The sequence below is a fragment of the Lissotriton vulgaris genome, chromosome 1_2 (assembly GCF_964263255.1).
Source record: "Lissotriton vulgaris chromosome 1_2, aLisVul1.2, whole genome shotgun sequence".
In the NCBI taxonomy this organism is placed as follows: Eukaryota; Metazoa; Chordata; class Amphibia; order Caudata; family Salamandridae; genus Lissotriton; species Lissotriton vulgaris.
The window spans coordinates 337,308,646-337,323,144 of record NC_141686.1 but is presented as its reverse complement, the minus strand read 5'-3'; the positions used below and the strand labels follow the sequence as shown (position 1 = coordinate 337,323,144).

Here is a 14,499-nt window from a genome sequence, read left to right as displayed (position 1 = left end):
TTAAGCAGGATAGGAAAGAGGAGTCGTTGAATGGTATCCAGTTGTGAATGAGCTCAGTAGGGGAGAAAGCATTGCAAAGAGGGCAAGGTTGGGAGGAATCATTAGAAGGTGGAAGGGAGGCCAGAGATTGATAGATGCCCTCGACCTTAGATATAAAAAAGTCTGCAATGGCATTGCATTGTGTGCCATCTAAGGCCGGCAGCGCGGGAACGGTATCAGCTCCTGTGAGTTTCTTAACTGTGGCAAAAAGAGTCCGAGGACAATTTTGCACTGAAGTGATTGTGGAAGTAGTATGAGAGGCCTTAGCACGTTTGCAGTTTGCATGATAGAGTTTTAGTTCTTCTTTATAGATCACTTTAGAGGGAGCGGAGTAAGACATCCTCCACTTCCTCTCCAGGGCTTTACATTTGGCACGTAAAAGGGTGGAATGCTACCCCCGCTGCCAGAACTGGCGGGGGGGGTAGTATTCCAAAGGGTTTGACACCTTACACGACATGTTTTGATGAAGCCAAACCAAAGTTAGCATTAACCGCGAGGATTAGAATGAATTTAAGAGTATATTTTATGGCTATATCATATAACAGCTATAAGGACATGGGTAGAAAGCTGCAGAAGGGCTCAGCTCATGCTAGAGCACCCTCTCACGTAAAGCCAAGCACTCTGCCTTCAGGATTGTCAAGGCCTGCCATAGGAGTGACTTATAGGTATATAGGCATATATGTGTTTATATATAAGGGTCGATATAGGTATACTATATCTAAGCAAGGGGTGAATACACTGCTTTGCCCAAGCTGAGTGATCAGCCTGTGGTGTCAGTTTGGATGGCCAGCCAGGGGTGGCATAATACATGCTGCAGCCCCTGGTAGGCCTGGGATGCACCTATTCCCTGGGTACCTATGGTACACTATACAGGGACTCACAAAGGTGACCTAATTCCCAATTAGGTATGTACCTAGAGTACATGGTATCAATTTAGAGAGAGAACAGCTGGGCAGTGGGTCTGATTAGCAGGCCCACAGCCACACTAAAGTCGAAAAACCAGAGTATCAGAAAAAAAATTGGGGGTGACCATAGGAAGCAGACCCCACTCTCCTACAGTTAGTGGCAGTTCTTGTATATATACACCCTGTATCACCTCCAGAGGAGATTGTGCTGAGGGACGCTGTAGAGAGTGTGGACCTTGAGCTGTCCTGAACTTGTGTAGCTGGAGCCCTGAACCTTCATGTCTGAGAGAGCCATGTTGCATCACCTGCATCAGGATGTTTCCCCACCAGACTTGGCGGCAACTGCTCTACCCAGGCTTGTGAAATCCCACCTGGCTGAGGCTCCTGCTAGCTGAGTCACAGATTTGGAGAGAATGCAGCGGATTGTGCCACTTTGTCAATGTCCAGATGAGGAGAAAGTGGGATGTGTAGCAGAGGAGGCACAGGGGTCCAGTTGGGCCCAGGCCTAGCACCTGTGCGTGACGCACCCCGAGTGGTGGCTCATCCACTATGGCTTTCAAGCAGTGCAAGAAGAGGAAACATAACATGATGATACCTTTCTGATGTACTCATGCTATGTTTCCTTTGTGGGCTGGTGGGTGGGTGGGGCTGCTCCACTCACGGAGCAGGGGCGGAGTGGTAAGTGCACAATGACTGTTTTGGTCGGTCCTCTCAGGCTGCCCAAAACAGTCATGCACACTTCCCTGCTTGCAATGCATGCTGCATTACAGCCTGCATGGAGTACATACCCACCCCTCAAGCCCCTGGCTACTACTACACAACCCTAAACCCTAAATCACTACACTACACAAACCCTACTCCACTACCCTAAACCCTAAAGCACTACACTACTCGAAACCCTTAAACACTACACTACAAAAATACTACTACACGACCCTAAAACCTAAATCACTACACTACACAAACACTACCCTAAGCCCTAAATCACTACACTACAAAAACACTACTACACGACCCTAAAACCTAAATCACTACACTACACAAACACTACCCTAAACTCTAAATCACTACACTACACAAACACAACTACACTACCCTAAAACCTAAATTACTACAACAGTACCCTAACCCCTAATACACTACACTAAACAAACACTACACTACAATACAAAAAAACACACTAAAACGTAAAAAAACACACAAACGTTAGAACACTACTTTTACACTACCCTAAACTACCCTACACTACTTTTACACTACCTAATCCTTAATGGCCCATGGCCATTTGGAGAGCGAGAGTTGAGCAAAGGCTCAAACCTCGCTCTCCTAATGGGCACCAGGATCGGCTGAGAGGGGTTTGTTACTTGCCAGAAGTGATGCGGCTGTTCCAGAACGGACCCGAGGCGGCGCGGACCTTGTCAGGTAGGTTTTTGTTTTATATTAAAACTACCCCCCACCCCGACTCTAACCCACGCGAGACCCCCCCCACGCGATACCCCGACCCCCGGGGGCCGCAACTTGATTTCAGGTGTGGCCTTCATTTTACACCATTAACCATCTATGCTACTTTTTGATGAGCGAAACCCGTGACAATACTGCACTCAGATCTCTAGCAAATGCATGCACTACCAAATTATCTAACCAACGTTATGCCCTGGAACTTGCTGGGTAAGCAAAGATTTCTGCAGCAGGAGCATTAACCCTAGGTTAGACTTTGGGAGCAGATTTTATAACAACTATATATGTGAATACACAAGATCACCATCAGACTCTACACCTTCCACTTTCTCTTCCCACTTTATGGGAAGGCCATGTCATTTCGAACACTGGCGGAGCATTTGAGGCAGCCTTTTGTCTCATTAATTCTCATGCTGAGGCACCCTATGGTGGGAGCATGTATGAGGAAGCGTGTATGTGTTTGAATAGGTCTCAGTGTATCATATGTATGTGTGTGTATAAAAGAATCACGTGTATGTGTATGTAAAACAATCACCGGTGTGTGTGTGATCTCATTTTCTGTGACATCACTCAGTGTGAGCCTCAGACCTTAATCCCACAGAAGGTCAATGAGGACACAGGTTTGGGTGGGGGCTTGTAAGGCACAGGCACAAACTCAATCATCTCTGTGTGTGTATGTGTGTTTGTGTGTATTTATGTGTATGTACAAAAGAATCACAAATATGTATGTAAAAGAATCACACCCGTGTCTATGTGTGTGTGCGTTTGTATGTATGACCTCGTCTTCTATTTGTGACATCACTCAGTGTTTGCCTCAGACCTAAGGTGACGCAGCTTACTGGATTTGGCAGGACAGTGCCTGCAAATGTTTCTCAATGTAGTACTGAGATATATGTATATCAACATCCAAATAATACATTTCTACTTTTCAAATATACAAAAAAATCCTGAAATTGTTGTGGCATAATAACTTTTAAAATCCCCTTAGCAGTTACTCATTTAAAGCATCTACATCTATGCGCTAAGCGGAATTTAAATGTCAGCTTTAGATCAGCACTATTCGTCCGTATTGCACGTAGTAAACAAAAGTGTACCACTTTTATTAATGAGCTACGTTGGGCGTTTAAAAACGAGCTTAAAAAGAGATAAACCTTGCACCTTGCCTCAGATGAAGAAATGGCAAAGGCCCACTTGAGATTTGTTCGGAATATTCTAGAAGGCCCATGTTTAGATTTGTTTCATATGATTTATCAGATTTAATCATCTTTAACTCACAGAAAAACAAAATGCATCTGCGCTCTCACAAATTCACCTCCTCTGAAAGAAGAGGAACTTGGAGGTCATCTCTAGTGAGCCAACCAGCCTAAGGCAAAATTATTTCTGTTTCATAAGACACTTTAGGCTTATTTTTTTTCCTCTCAAAATTCAATTCCTTATCTGTGCTTCAGCCTCCTTGAATTTTAACATATGCGCGAGCCGTAGATTATCAACAAGGACTCTGCCTGTGTGATTACTTCTCTAAATCGCACGTGCGCACATATACAAACAAAATGACTGAAAGGAAAATTATCTCTTTGCCTTTTTTTTTTGATCCGATATGCTGAAGAGCACACGGAACAATGGCGCCTTGAATCAGAAGTTCAAGAGCAGCTGATAGGATAGTGACTGCAATGGTTAGATATGCAAATGCACCTTACATTAGTGATGGGAAATTGGTGCTCCGTGGGATATTACAATCCAAACCTGGAAAATTAAAACTGCTGAAGAGAGGAAAAGCAAAGCAAGACAGCGAGAGGGGGAGAGCTGGAGGTAAAGAAGAAGGCGAGGACACGACAGAAGGGGAGAGCAAAAAGGAGATGAGAGGGACAAGGGAAGGAGTGGGGTTGGGATAAAATGGATGAGGGAAGGGATGACAGATAAACTGGAGGGAGAACATGTGTAAATAAAGAAGGTAGGGAGGAAGAAATGCACAAGGAAGTAAGCAAAGAAATGAACTAAGGTGGGAAAGAAGGGCGAATGAAAGAAAAAGGTAAAGAGAAATAGATGGAGGAAGGAGGTGTAAATGAGAATGTTGTGAAAGAAAAGGAACAAAAAGGGAAGGCAAGAGGGAAAGAAAAACAAAGACGGGGAAATATAAGTAAGGGAAAGAGAGGATAGTAAAGATGGGATGAAGAAAGTGAAGTGAAAGAAAGGGTAGTGAGAAAGAGATGGGACAGGTGTGATGGCAAGAAAGGAGGGAAGAAAGAAAAAGAGCTAGAAAGAATGCAAAACAGAACAATAAATCATCTGAATGGCCCCTGGCTCTTAGGAAGGTTACGGATCTGATGGCCTCTAGAAGAGGTCTTAAGACTTGGCTGTTTACTCTCTAATCTCTACTTGGCCTCTGCGTTGGAGTATTACTTAGTGCCAGGACACCTACGGGTAACAGTGCACTGTATAAATTTAAAAAAAAAAAAAATAAATGAGAGCAACAGAGAAAGTAAACGAAGCACATATGTAAGGAAAGAGAACGTCGGACACAAATAAAGAAAAGTAGCATAGAAAGAGGATGCCAGGAGAGAAAAAGTAAAGGAACTGAGCTCTAGGTGATGACATAGACAAATGGAAGTGTGAGAAAAAAGCACAGTGTAGAGGACAAAGGGAGAGGGGATGAAAGAGTCAATAATAGGCTTAGGAAAAACCAACCATTCTGAGAGCACCTACAGTCAAGATCCTTCACCTTGTACATCAGTTAGAAGGCCTTAAGTCTAGCTAGAACTGTTAACATATCACTACATCTTTGGGGACACATAGTCTCAGGTGAAGGATCTTGACTGTAGGTGCTCTCAGAATGGTTGGTTTTTCCTAAGCCTATTGTTTACTAAACATTACGTGCTCTTGGCCATAGTGCTTAGTGTGTACATCTTATCTTAAGCAACATTTCAGCACTCCTTGTTTTGGAATACCTTCTACTCTATTTAAACAAATTTCTGTATTCCTGGTATGAATGGCTCCAAACTAAATGGCCAATAATGAGTTCTGGTGTTGGAATGTGCAGAAGGGTTCAGGTTTGTGCAGTAGACTGTGATGAGTTTTCAAATTCCAGAGAAAATATAGAGAGACCATCAGATGAGAGAACTATTTTAAGGGCATAATTTTTGAGGAGGCCCTCTGCTTTTGATTGCAGTGGCTCGGTTTATTTGGTGATTCACTATTCCAATCATGGGTAAAACATGGCTTGTTGAACATAGATGAGATGCACTTGCAAATTATTGGATTGCATATTGCATTTTAAGTTTTCAATTTGACCAATCTCTTGACTTCTTACCAACAAAATATGAGTGTCTTCCTGGTCGAGGACCACACTGCTTTTTCTCTTATCTGTCTTGTATCAAGACCCTGCTGGAATATGGGGTGAAAGAAAGCTTGAATAAGCAGCTACCTATGTTTTATGACATCTCTTTATTAATGTAATAACTGCATTTTCACAATTGTTTAATTAAGCTTCCTGCTTTCTCAAATTTGCTTAAAAAGACACCATTTGTCCACTCTTTTTTCAAAATGTTCTCGGGGGAAGAACCCCCCCAATCCCCCCTTAGGTTGTTCGGGTGCACTAACTACGCTTGCACGCTCCTGTGCAGTATGCCAATCATTTTACGTTCCACCACTTCAAATGTCACCGGCCGCCCCTGAAAGCAAGCAGCAGCAGCCTGAGCACGAAATTCCGTTCACGTCATCTGGAGCAGTGCAGGTGACTGCGGTGTGAGTGCAATTCACCAAAACGTTTTTGGGACCGGCGTGATGTCATCATGCCAATCATCAACAACATGGTGCTCATTTTGGGTTGCTTCCAAGCATCTAGCAGAAGGAAGAGAGTGTCATGCTTCCAATTTAACCAGGGCATTGATGGTGAAGAGCACAATCAGGTGATTACTATTTGCTTTCATTTGTGCGGTTCACAGTGATGTGCACACCTAAGAACCCCACCGTTGTCCATTTGTTGCATGTGCTGTGGAACATTTCCTGCCAAAGCTCCAAGAGAATGTTTTGGTTTGAAAGAAGAGCAGGTTAGGGAAAGAGCTGCAGCTGGAAGAAGCACATTGAGGTGTGTGACCCATCTTCAAATAAATAGGTTTACTTTGTACTTTATTGGTGTTTGATGCATCTGTAAATACTACATCCACTATTGACATTAGATCTTCCTGAGTTAAATCGATTAGTTGGTATACTCAAGGATGGTGTTACTCCCTCATTGTTTCCAAATCTACATTCCATGTTTGGTACATCACAAAATAATAGTATCACTTTCCCTACTTCACACTTTATCCTCCAAATGTCTTCCTTCTTCCTCTATTTCCCCTTTAAATAGGGAACCACAATTGCGATTCCACACTGCTCCATCGCCTACATGCACAACATTTGTAAACACTTCCACAACTTTCACTGCCTGAAACTGCCTCTACGTCATTCCTAACCAATGGCGTAAATCCATTTTCCGGACTTATTTTTCGGATTTTCCCACCTACCTCTTCTAACATCTTGGCAAGCGTGCAATCCCATAAGTATAAAGTAAACTACTGAGCTATTTATTAGAGTGGGAACACATTAACCCCTTGTAAGCTGGGGACAAACCCCAGCCGTCACGCTCTGCGGTGCTCGTGTGCTGATGACGGCTGGGGTTCGTCACAGCCCCTCCCTGTTTGTTTGTTTACCACACAGTGGCGGAAACGGGCCAGCAGCGAAGGGGTTAAGGCAGAGACCCTGCAGAAGGCTGGCACCGCAGAGACTAGGCATGCACTGAAACATTGCACCATACCTCAGCATCTCCCCAGGGGATCTGAGCAGGGAGATATCGATAACAGGAACCACGACGAGGGACCCAGTCAGTCTTTCCCTTCCATCGCACACCTCCATCGAGGTGACGGCTCTTGTGGGTGGTCTTTCCCAAGGTCCCGGTGGTCACTTCAGAGTCAACTAGGGAGACAATTAATGCAATCACATTTAAAGCAGATTCTAATTGTATGTACATTTTGTGGTCACAATACATGACAGAAATAAAACAATTTAATGGACTTTGACACATTGAAGAAATAAATGGCAAAAATAAGTATTATGAAGGTTGCTAAAGGAAGCAGTGTTTAATATTTTTTATTGTCTGGCGGGGGGCAACAGTGCAGATTTTATAAAAAAAATAACAAGTTCCGCTCCTTTCATTTCCATCATGGTTCTCTATGAATAGTACAAAAAATACCGTAGGAAGCCTAATCTACTGTTCTACAGTGCTGTGCGCATAATAAAATACTCCTATGCACTACTAGGTAGAAGAGAAGAGTATTTTCACTATATATACACTGATATTGTCTTCGTGAAAAACTGGTCTGGGTCTATATAGCAGAGGATAGACTTTTAATAAACATATACAATTGTGGTAAATAAAAGATTTTTGGGAGAAATATTTCCATAGGATTGTTGTATTCAGAGCTCCTATATTGCTGATCCTATATTGCTAAAGTATTATATGCAGGCTTCTGGGAACTCTTAATAAGCCTTTTTAATATTCTTTACAAGCCTGTTAAGGGTTCCTATTAAGCCCGCAATCCAGACGGCTTCAGTCTGCCTGCTGTACTGAGGACTCCAGTCCATTTACTACAGATAGGGTCTCTTGTCTACCCTGCACCACCTAGGGCTCTTGTCTACCCTGCACCACCTAGGGCTCTTGTCTACCCTGCACTGCCTAGGGCTCTTGTCTACCCTGCACTGCCTAGGGCTCTTGTCTATCCTGCACTGCCTAGGGCTCTTGTCTACCCTGCACCACCTAGGGCTCTTGTCTACCCTGCACCACCTAGGGCTCTTGTCTACCCTGCACTGCCTAGGGCTCTTGTCTACCCTGCACTGCCTAGGGCTCTTGTCTATCTTGCAGTGTTGAAGGCTCTTCTCTATCCTAGAATGCTGAGGACTCCTCCCTATCCTGGAGAGGTGAAAGCTCTTCTCGACCCTGCAGTGCTGACGGCTCTTGTCTGCCCTGCACCACCTAGGGCACTTGTCTACCCTGCAGTGCTGACGGCTCTTGTCTACCCTGCACCACCTAGGGCACTTGTCTACCCTGCAGCACTAAGGGCTCTTGTCTACCCTGCACCACCTAGGGCACTTGTCTACCCTGCAGCACTAAGGGCTCTTGTCTACCCTGCACCACCTAGGGCACTTGTCTACCCTGCAGTGCTGACGGCTCTTGCCTACCCTGCACCACCTAGGGCTCTTGTCTACCCTGCAGTGCTGAGGGCTCTTGTCTACCCTAGAATGCTGAGGACTCCTCCCTGTCCTGGAGAGGTGAGGGCTCTTCTCTATCCTGCAGTTCCAATGGCTCTTGTCTCCTCTCCAGTGGCAAAGGCTGTTATCTACTCTCGTGTTTTGAAGGCTCTTATCTACCCAGCAGTGCTGAGGGCTCCTGCCTACAGTGCAAATCCAATGGCTCCTTTCTACCCTGCAGCTCAGAAGGCTCCTTTCCATCCTGCAGTATCAAGGGTCATGTCTACCCTGCAGTGCCGAGGGCTCTTGTCTACTATGCAGATCCATAGGCTTTTGCTTACCCTACAGTGCTGAGGGCTCCTGTCTGTCCTGCACTGCAGCAGTCTCTTGTCTATTCTGCTGTGCTGAAGGCTCTTGCCTATCCATCATTGCTGAGGGTGTTCATCTACTTTGAAGCACTGAGGGCTCTTGACTGCCCTGCAGTGCTGTGGGCTTTTGCCTAGCCAATTTTTTTTTTTTTTTGCTCCTGACCAGGTGCCGCGAGCGTGAGGGGTAGGTGTTCCGCCGTTCCAGTGTCTCCGTCAAGGTGCACCCAACCTTATAACGCTGGCCTCACGGGAGCATGCTGCGAGGCCCTATTTTAATCCTTTTAGGGTCGGCTAAATAGAGCAGGACCCCTTGGCCCTCTTGTCCTCCGACCCAGTGAGGTTGTATTTGCTTTCTTCATAGAGATTGAGTATTGAGTCCACATTTGTTTTTGTGTAGTACTTTTCTGAGGTCCTGACGAATCGCCTCTTGGCGAGAAACATGTTGACCACACTAGGGGGTAGAGTTATTGTTCTGTATACCTTTACGGTCTCTAAAACTCCCCTCCCACCCCTTTTAAGTAAGGAATCAGCCACGTTATTAAAGTTGAAAGTGGACTGATTACCTTTTTTATTACTTTCACTCACTATTACACTGACTACACCTTTCTTCATCCTCACCTACACCAACCATCGGCAAGGAACAAAAGAACCCCGTTAAAAGAGTACCTTTGGGGACTCCGTCAGACATTGCAGTGCCGGTCTGACGAGGGGCAGTGAGTCGATGATGACACCGGACACCCTCCAGTAAGGGTGTGTTTCACGCCTCTTACTTTGGGTGTGTGAGGCTCTCTAAGTTCCGACTAGGGAACCCTTCATTGGTATCCACGGTATTGACAATACCAACTCCTTGCTCCACACTGTCACACGCTCCCCGGGGAACTTTGTACTCTGCTGTTAGCTTTTGCCTAGCCAAGAATGCTGTGGGTTCATGTCTAACCTGCAGCACTGAGGGCTCTTGCCTACCCTGAAGAAGGCAAGTGCTGATTGCACGGAGGGTATTGAAGGCAGTAAGAACTTTCCAAACTTCCGGTTGATAGGCAGTTCTGGGTGGTGAGCGGGCTAGTTGCTCATGCTGCACACCCTACTTAAACCTATGACAGCACGGACATGCAGCGGACACGCGCAGCAGGCGCAGTACTGGCGCGCCAAAGGTAAACCCTTCTGAGCCTGTGCACGCTTGCCCATCCCTAGGGAAACGCAACACAAGGAAAACCCCATGATTATAACATATACAAGCAAAGAACGGCTCAGACATAGGACCAAAACATGCTGTCCAATCCTGAACTTGCAGGAACAAACTAAGCAGTGTCTGAACTGCCAGATGAATTTCAGATTCACAAAAAGTATGGCGTTAAATCCACAGCACATTCCCTCTAGCAAAAAAGCCACTAGGGTCAAGACTGATTTGCATATGGCTGGGTCCAAACTGGAATGGCAGGGTGAGCAAAAAAAGATGGATTGAGGCCCAGATCGCTGTACTGGGGTGAATGTATGTCATTGTTCTGCATTATGTCCATCAATTGCTCTTTTTGTATATGTCACCCCGAGTGGGATGGGTATTGCCAAACGTGGGTCCTGTGCTCTCCATACTAATGGAGTCAAGCTATCCTGGTTGATGAGGGTTTAAAGCCCGAAACTGGTCCTAGGATCCTTGTTTCCAGTACAGGGAGGACCTGGCTTTTCAGTTCGGGCTGGACTGTTCCCATGGGGCACAGGGTCAAGGCTGATTTGCATATGGCTGAGTCCAAACTGGAATGGCATTGTGAGCAAACAAACAATGGCTTTAGGCCCAGATCGCTGTACTGGGGTGAATATATGACATTGCTCCCGATTCTGTCCATGAATTGTTCTTTTTACTAAAGTCATCAATCTCGCACGTTATTAGGGAAACACAATACTGAAGTGGCTGAATGGATTGAAGCACACAACCTCGATCTAGCATTCATCACAGAGACATGGGCAGATGGTGCCTCAGACGCAAACATCACTCTAGCCCTACCGGTAGGCTACTTGGTCATCCTGGTTGATAGAACATGGAAGCAAAGGGGTTAGTCATTGTTTTCAGAGAAGAGCTGCAAGCGAGGGGCTTAGGTTTGGACAGCTCCCATGACTGTGAAATGATATCTTTTCACATCTCAGTTACAAAGAATTACATGCTAAAAGGTCTTTTGATCTATAGACCACCAAGGGTGAAGACCCCTCTGTTACAGTTACTAAGTGCTTTTCTAGAATCTAGCTCGAAGGACTCCGATTTCACCATTGTAGGGGACTTTAATCTACGTCTAGAAAAGAAATCTGACAATAACATTGCTGCAATGATAGAGACAATGGGTGCTTTCTCTTAGGACCAGATTGTCAAGCATGATACGCATATTGCCAGGCACACGCTTGATGGGATCGTTACCTTAAACCCTCGCACACCATCAACCACGACCCCCTGCCAGCCTGGGTCAACATGAACATCGATGACACCATCAAGACCATGCGCACAATCCACTCCGGCTCTCCGTCAGACCCATTCCCGTACCAGGTCTTCAACAGAGCAAGCAGCTCCATCTCACCCCAGCAGCGCAACGGTATCAATCTCTCCCTCCAGACCGCAACCTTCCCAGAGATCTGGAAACACGCCGACATCAACGTCCTACTCAAAATACCTAAGGCAGATCCAAGAGACCTCAAGAACTTCCGGCCCATCTCTCTGCTCCCCTTTCCGGCCAAGGTCATCGAGAAAACTGTCAAGAGACAGCTAAAACAATACCTCGAAGAATACAGAATCCTGGACCCTTCCCAGTCAGGGTTCTGCAGCAGCCACAGCACCGAGACTGCCCTCATCACCGCCACCGACAACATCAGGACCCTGCTGGAAAATGGGGGGACTGCAGCACTCATCCTCCTAGACCTCTCTGCCGCCTTCGACACAGTCTGCCACCGCACACTACGCGCCCCCCTCCACTCCGCAGGAAAACGAGACAAGGCTCTGGATGGGACCACCTCCTTCCTCTCCGGCAGAACCCAGAGCGTCCGCCTCCCCCCATTCTGTTCCAAAGCTTCCAAGATCATCTGCAGAGTACCCCAGGGATCCTCCCTCAGCCCGACGTTGTTCAACATTTACATGGCCCCACTCGCACACATAGCCCGACAGCACAACCACAACATAATCTCCTATGCCGACGACACTCAGCTGATCCTCTTCCTCATCAAGGACCCCATCACCGCCAAAGCCAACCTCTGAGAAGGAATGAAGGCCTTCACCGACTGGATGAAGACCAGCCGTCTGAAGCTGAACTTGGACAAGATGGAGGTCCTCATCTTCAGCTCCAACCCTTCAGCCTGGGATGACTCCTGGTGGCCGACGGCACTGGGGGCAGCCCCGATACCCACTGACCACGCACACAACCTGGGAATCATCCTCGATTCAATGCTCTCAATGACCAAGCAAGTCAACGCTGTCTCCTCCTCATGTTTGAACACCCTCCGCATGCTCCGCAAGATCTACAGCTGGATCCCGACAGATACAAGAAAGACAGTCACCCAGGCCCTCGTCAGCAGCAGACTCGACTACTGAAATGCCCTCTACGCGGGAGCCCCAACCAAGCTCATTAAACGAATACAACACCTCCAAAACGCCTCAGAACGACTGATCTTCGATGTATCACACCACAGCCACATCACCCCCCCATCTGAGAAACCTGCACTGCTCCCCGTCAACACGAGGATATCCTTAATGCTCCTCACCCTCGCAAACAAGGCACTCCACAAGACGGGCCCAGCCTACCTCAACAGACGGCTCTCCTTCTTCATCCCCAACCGCCAGCTATGCTCCGCCGACCTCTCACGCGCCACCGTCCCGCGCATCCACCACCACCGGTGGGAGATCCTTCTCCCACCTCGCTGCCAAGACATGGAACACCCTCCCACTGAGCCAACGACAGACCCAAGACCTGCTGACCTTCAGGAGGATACTCAAGACCTGGCTATTTGATCAGTAGCACCCCCTCCCCCAGCGCCTCGAGACGTTTGCAGGTATGTGGTGCCCTATACAAATGATTGATTGATTGATTGATTTACATTGAAATTGAGGCAATTGTTTGCAGTTTGCCTGGCATATGCTGTACACCAGTCCAAATTACCCTATTGATTGTAGGTTAAAGACAACCTTAATAGAAAGCTATCCTAGTGGTAGCTGTGGATAGAGGCCTTCAGGCTAAGTGTTGGATGAATGTAAAGCAGCTTTTTTTACCAGTCTATAATCAGTCTATAATCTCGTGAATGACAAAATGAAAGGAGAACCACACCAGATATATATATATATATATAAAATATATGTATTTATTCTAAACAAATCCTACTCTCTTTGAGGCTAGAGGCAAAAGTACATTCAGTAAACTCAATGACACACAATAAAATAGCACAATATAAGTTGAGCCCTAGGGGCGTACCAAACCATATCTTAAGTAAGTGGTATAAGAAATACGACTTGCATAGATACAAGGCCTAGAGCCTTTAGAACCGCTGGGGCGACCAGGAACCACCCAAGGTAGTGACACAGGGGACACATGTAGTGTCTAAACACAGCAGCGAATCACCATTACCTTCTTTGGGGAACGTCGCAGGTGGAAATTTAAAGATAAAGGACACTTAGAGTAGGACTTTCAGCAAACCCCTTCTAGACTTAAGGGGTTCTAGAGCCAACACCCACGGGAGCACTGGAGCGGTGCATAGGTGTCTTTTAGTGTTGGGTTTTGTCGTTGTTTTCAATGGTGATCCTCGTGCTTCAACACCCTGCGCATGCTCCGCAAGATCTTCAGATGGATCCCCACTGAAACCAGGAAGACCGTCACCCAGGCACTCGTCACCAGCCGACTGGACTACGGGAACGCCCTGTACGCCGGAACCACAGCCAAACTCCAGAGAAGACTCCATCGCATCCAGAACGCCTCCACACGACTCATCCTGGACATCCCCTGACACAGCCACATCACCGGACACCTGAGAGACCTGCACTGGCTGTTCGAGCAGTAACATACCCCTCTCCCCCAGGGCCTTGAGACCCTCCCGGGTGAGTAGCGCGCTATATAAATGCTGTGATTGATTGATTGAGTGCTGCTGCCGAAGAAGTTGAGAGTGTCTGGGGTGATCCAAGCCTGGATCAAAGATCAGAAGATCCTGAAAGCAGAGGGGACAGAGTCTGGGTCACTAGCCAGTGATCAGGGGCACAATAGTCGAATGCCCACCAATGCCGGGATGATTTCAGGTGAAAGGTGAAGCTTGACTCTTAAGCCACGAGGACCAGGAGGTGTTGACAACAACCAGGAGCTGGAATCAAGCTGTCCCTCAAAGGATGTTGAGTGCTGCAGTGCTGGTGCCCAGATTGGACTCAACAAGCCTTGGCAACAGCAACCCATGCAGGAATCAGAGAACTGCTTTGGTGTGGACCAGCAAGGTCAGAGGGATGCACCACTTGATAGAGAATCAGGGCATGTATAATGCAACCAGAGAATCCC

The 14,499-nt window shown here is 46.7% G+C and overlaps 1 protein-coding gene across 1 annotated transcript in view; it reads right to left on the bottom strand.

The window, feature by feature from the left end:
* Positions 1-14,499, bottom strand: part of LOC147736699 (lectin-like) — a 121,507-nt gene that overhangs the window by 82,997 nt on the left and 24,011 nt on the right. Inside the window, exon 2 of the mRNA XM_086953813.1 lies at positions 7,198-7,355. Coding sequence (XP_086809939.1) covers positions 7,198-7,355 — 158 coding nt within the window. The remainder of the gene's footprint in view (positions 1-7,197; positions 7,356-14,499) is intronic.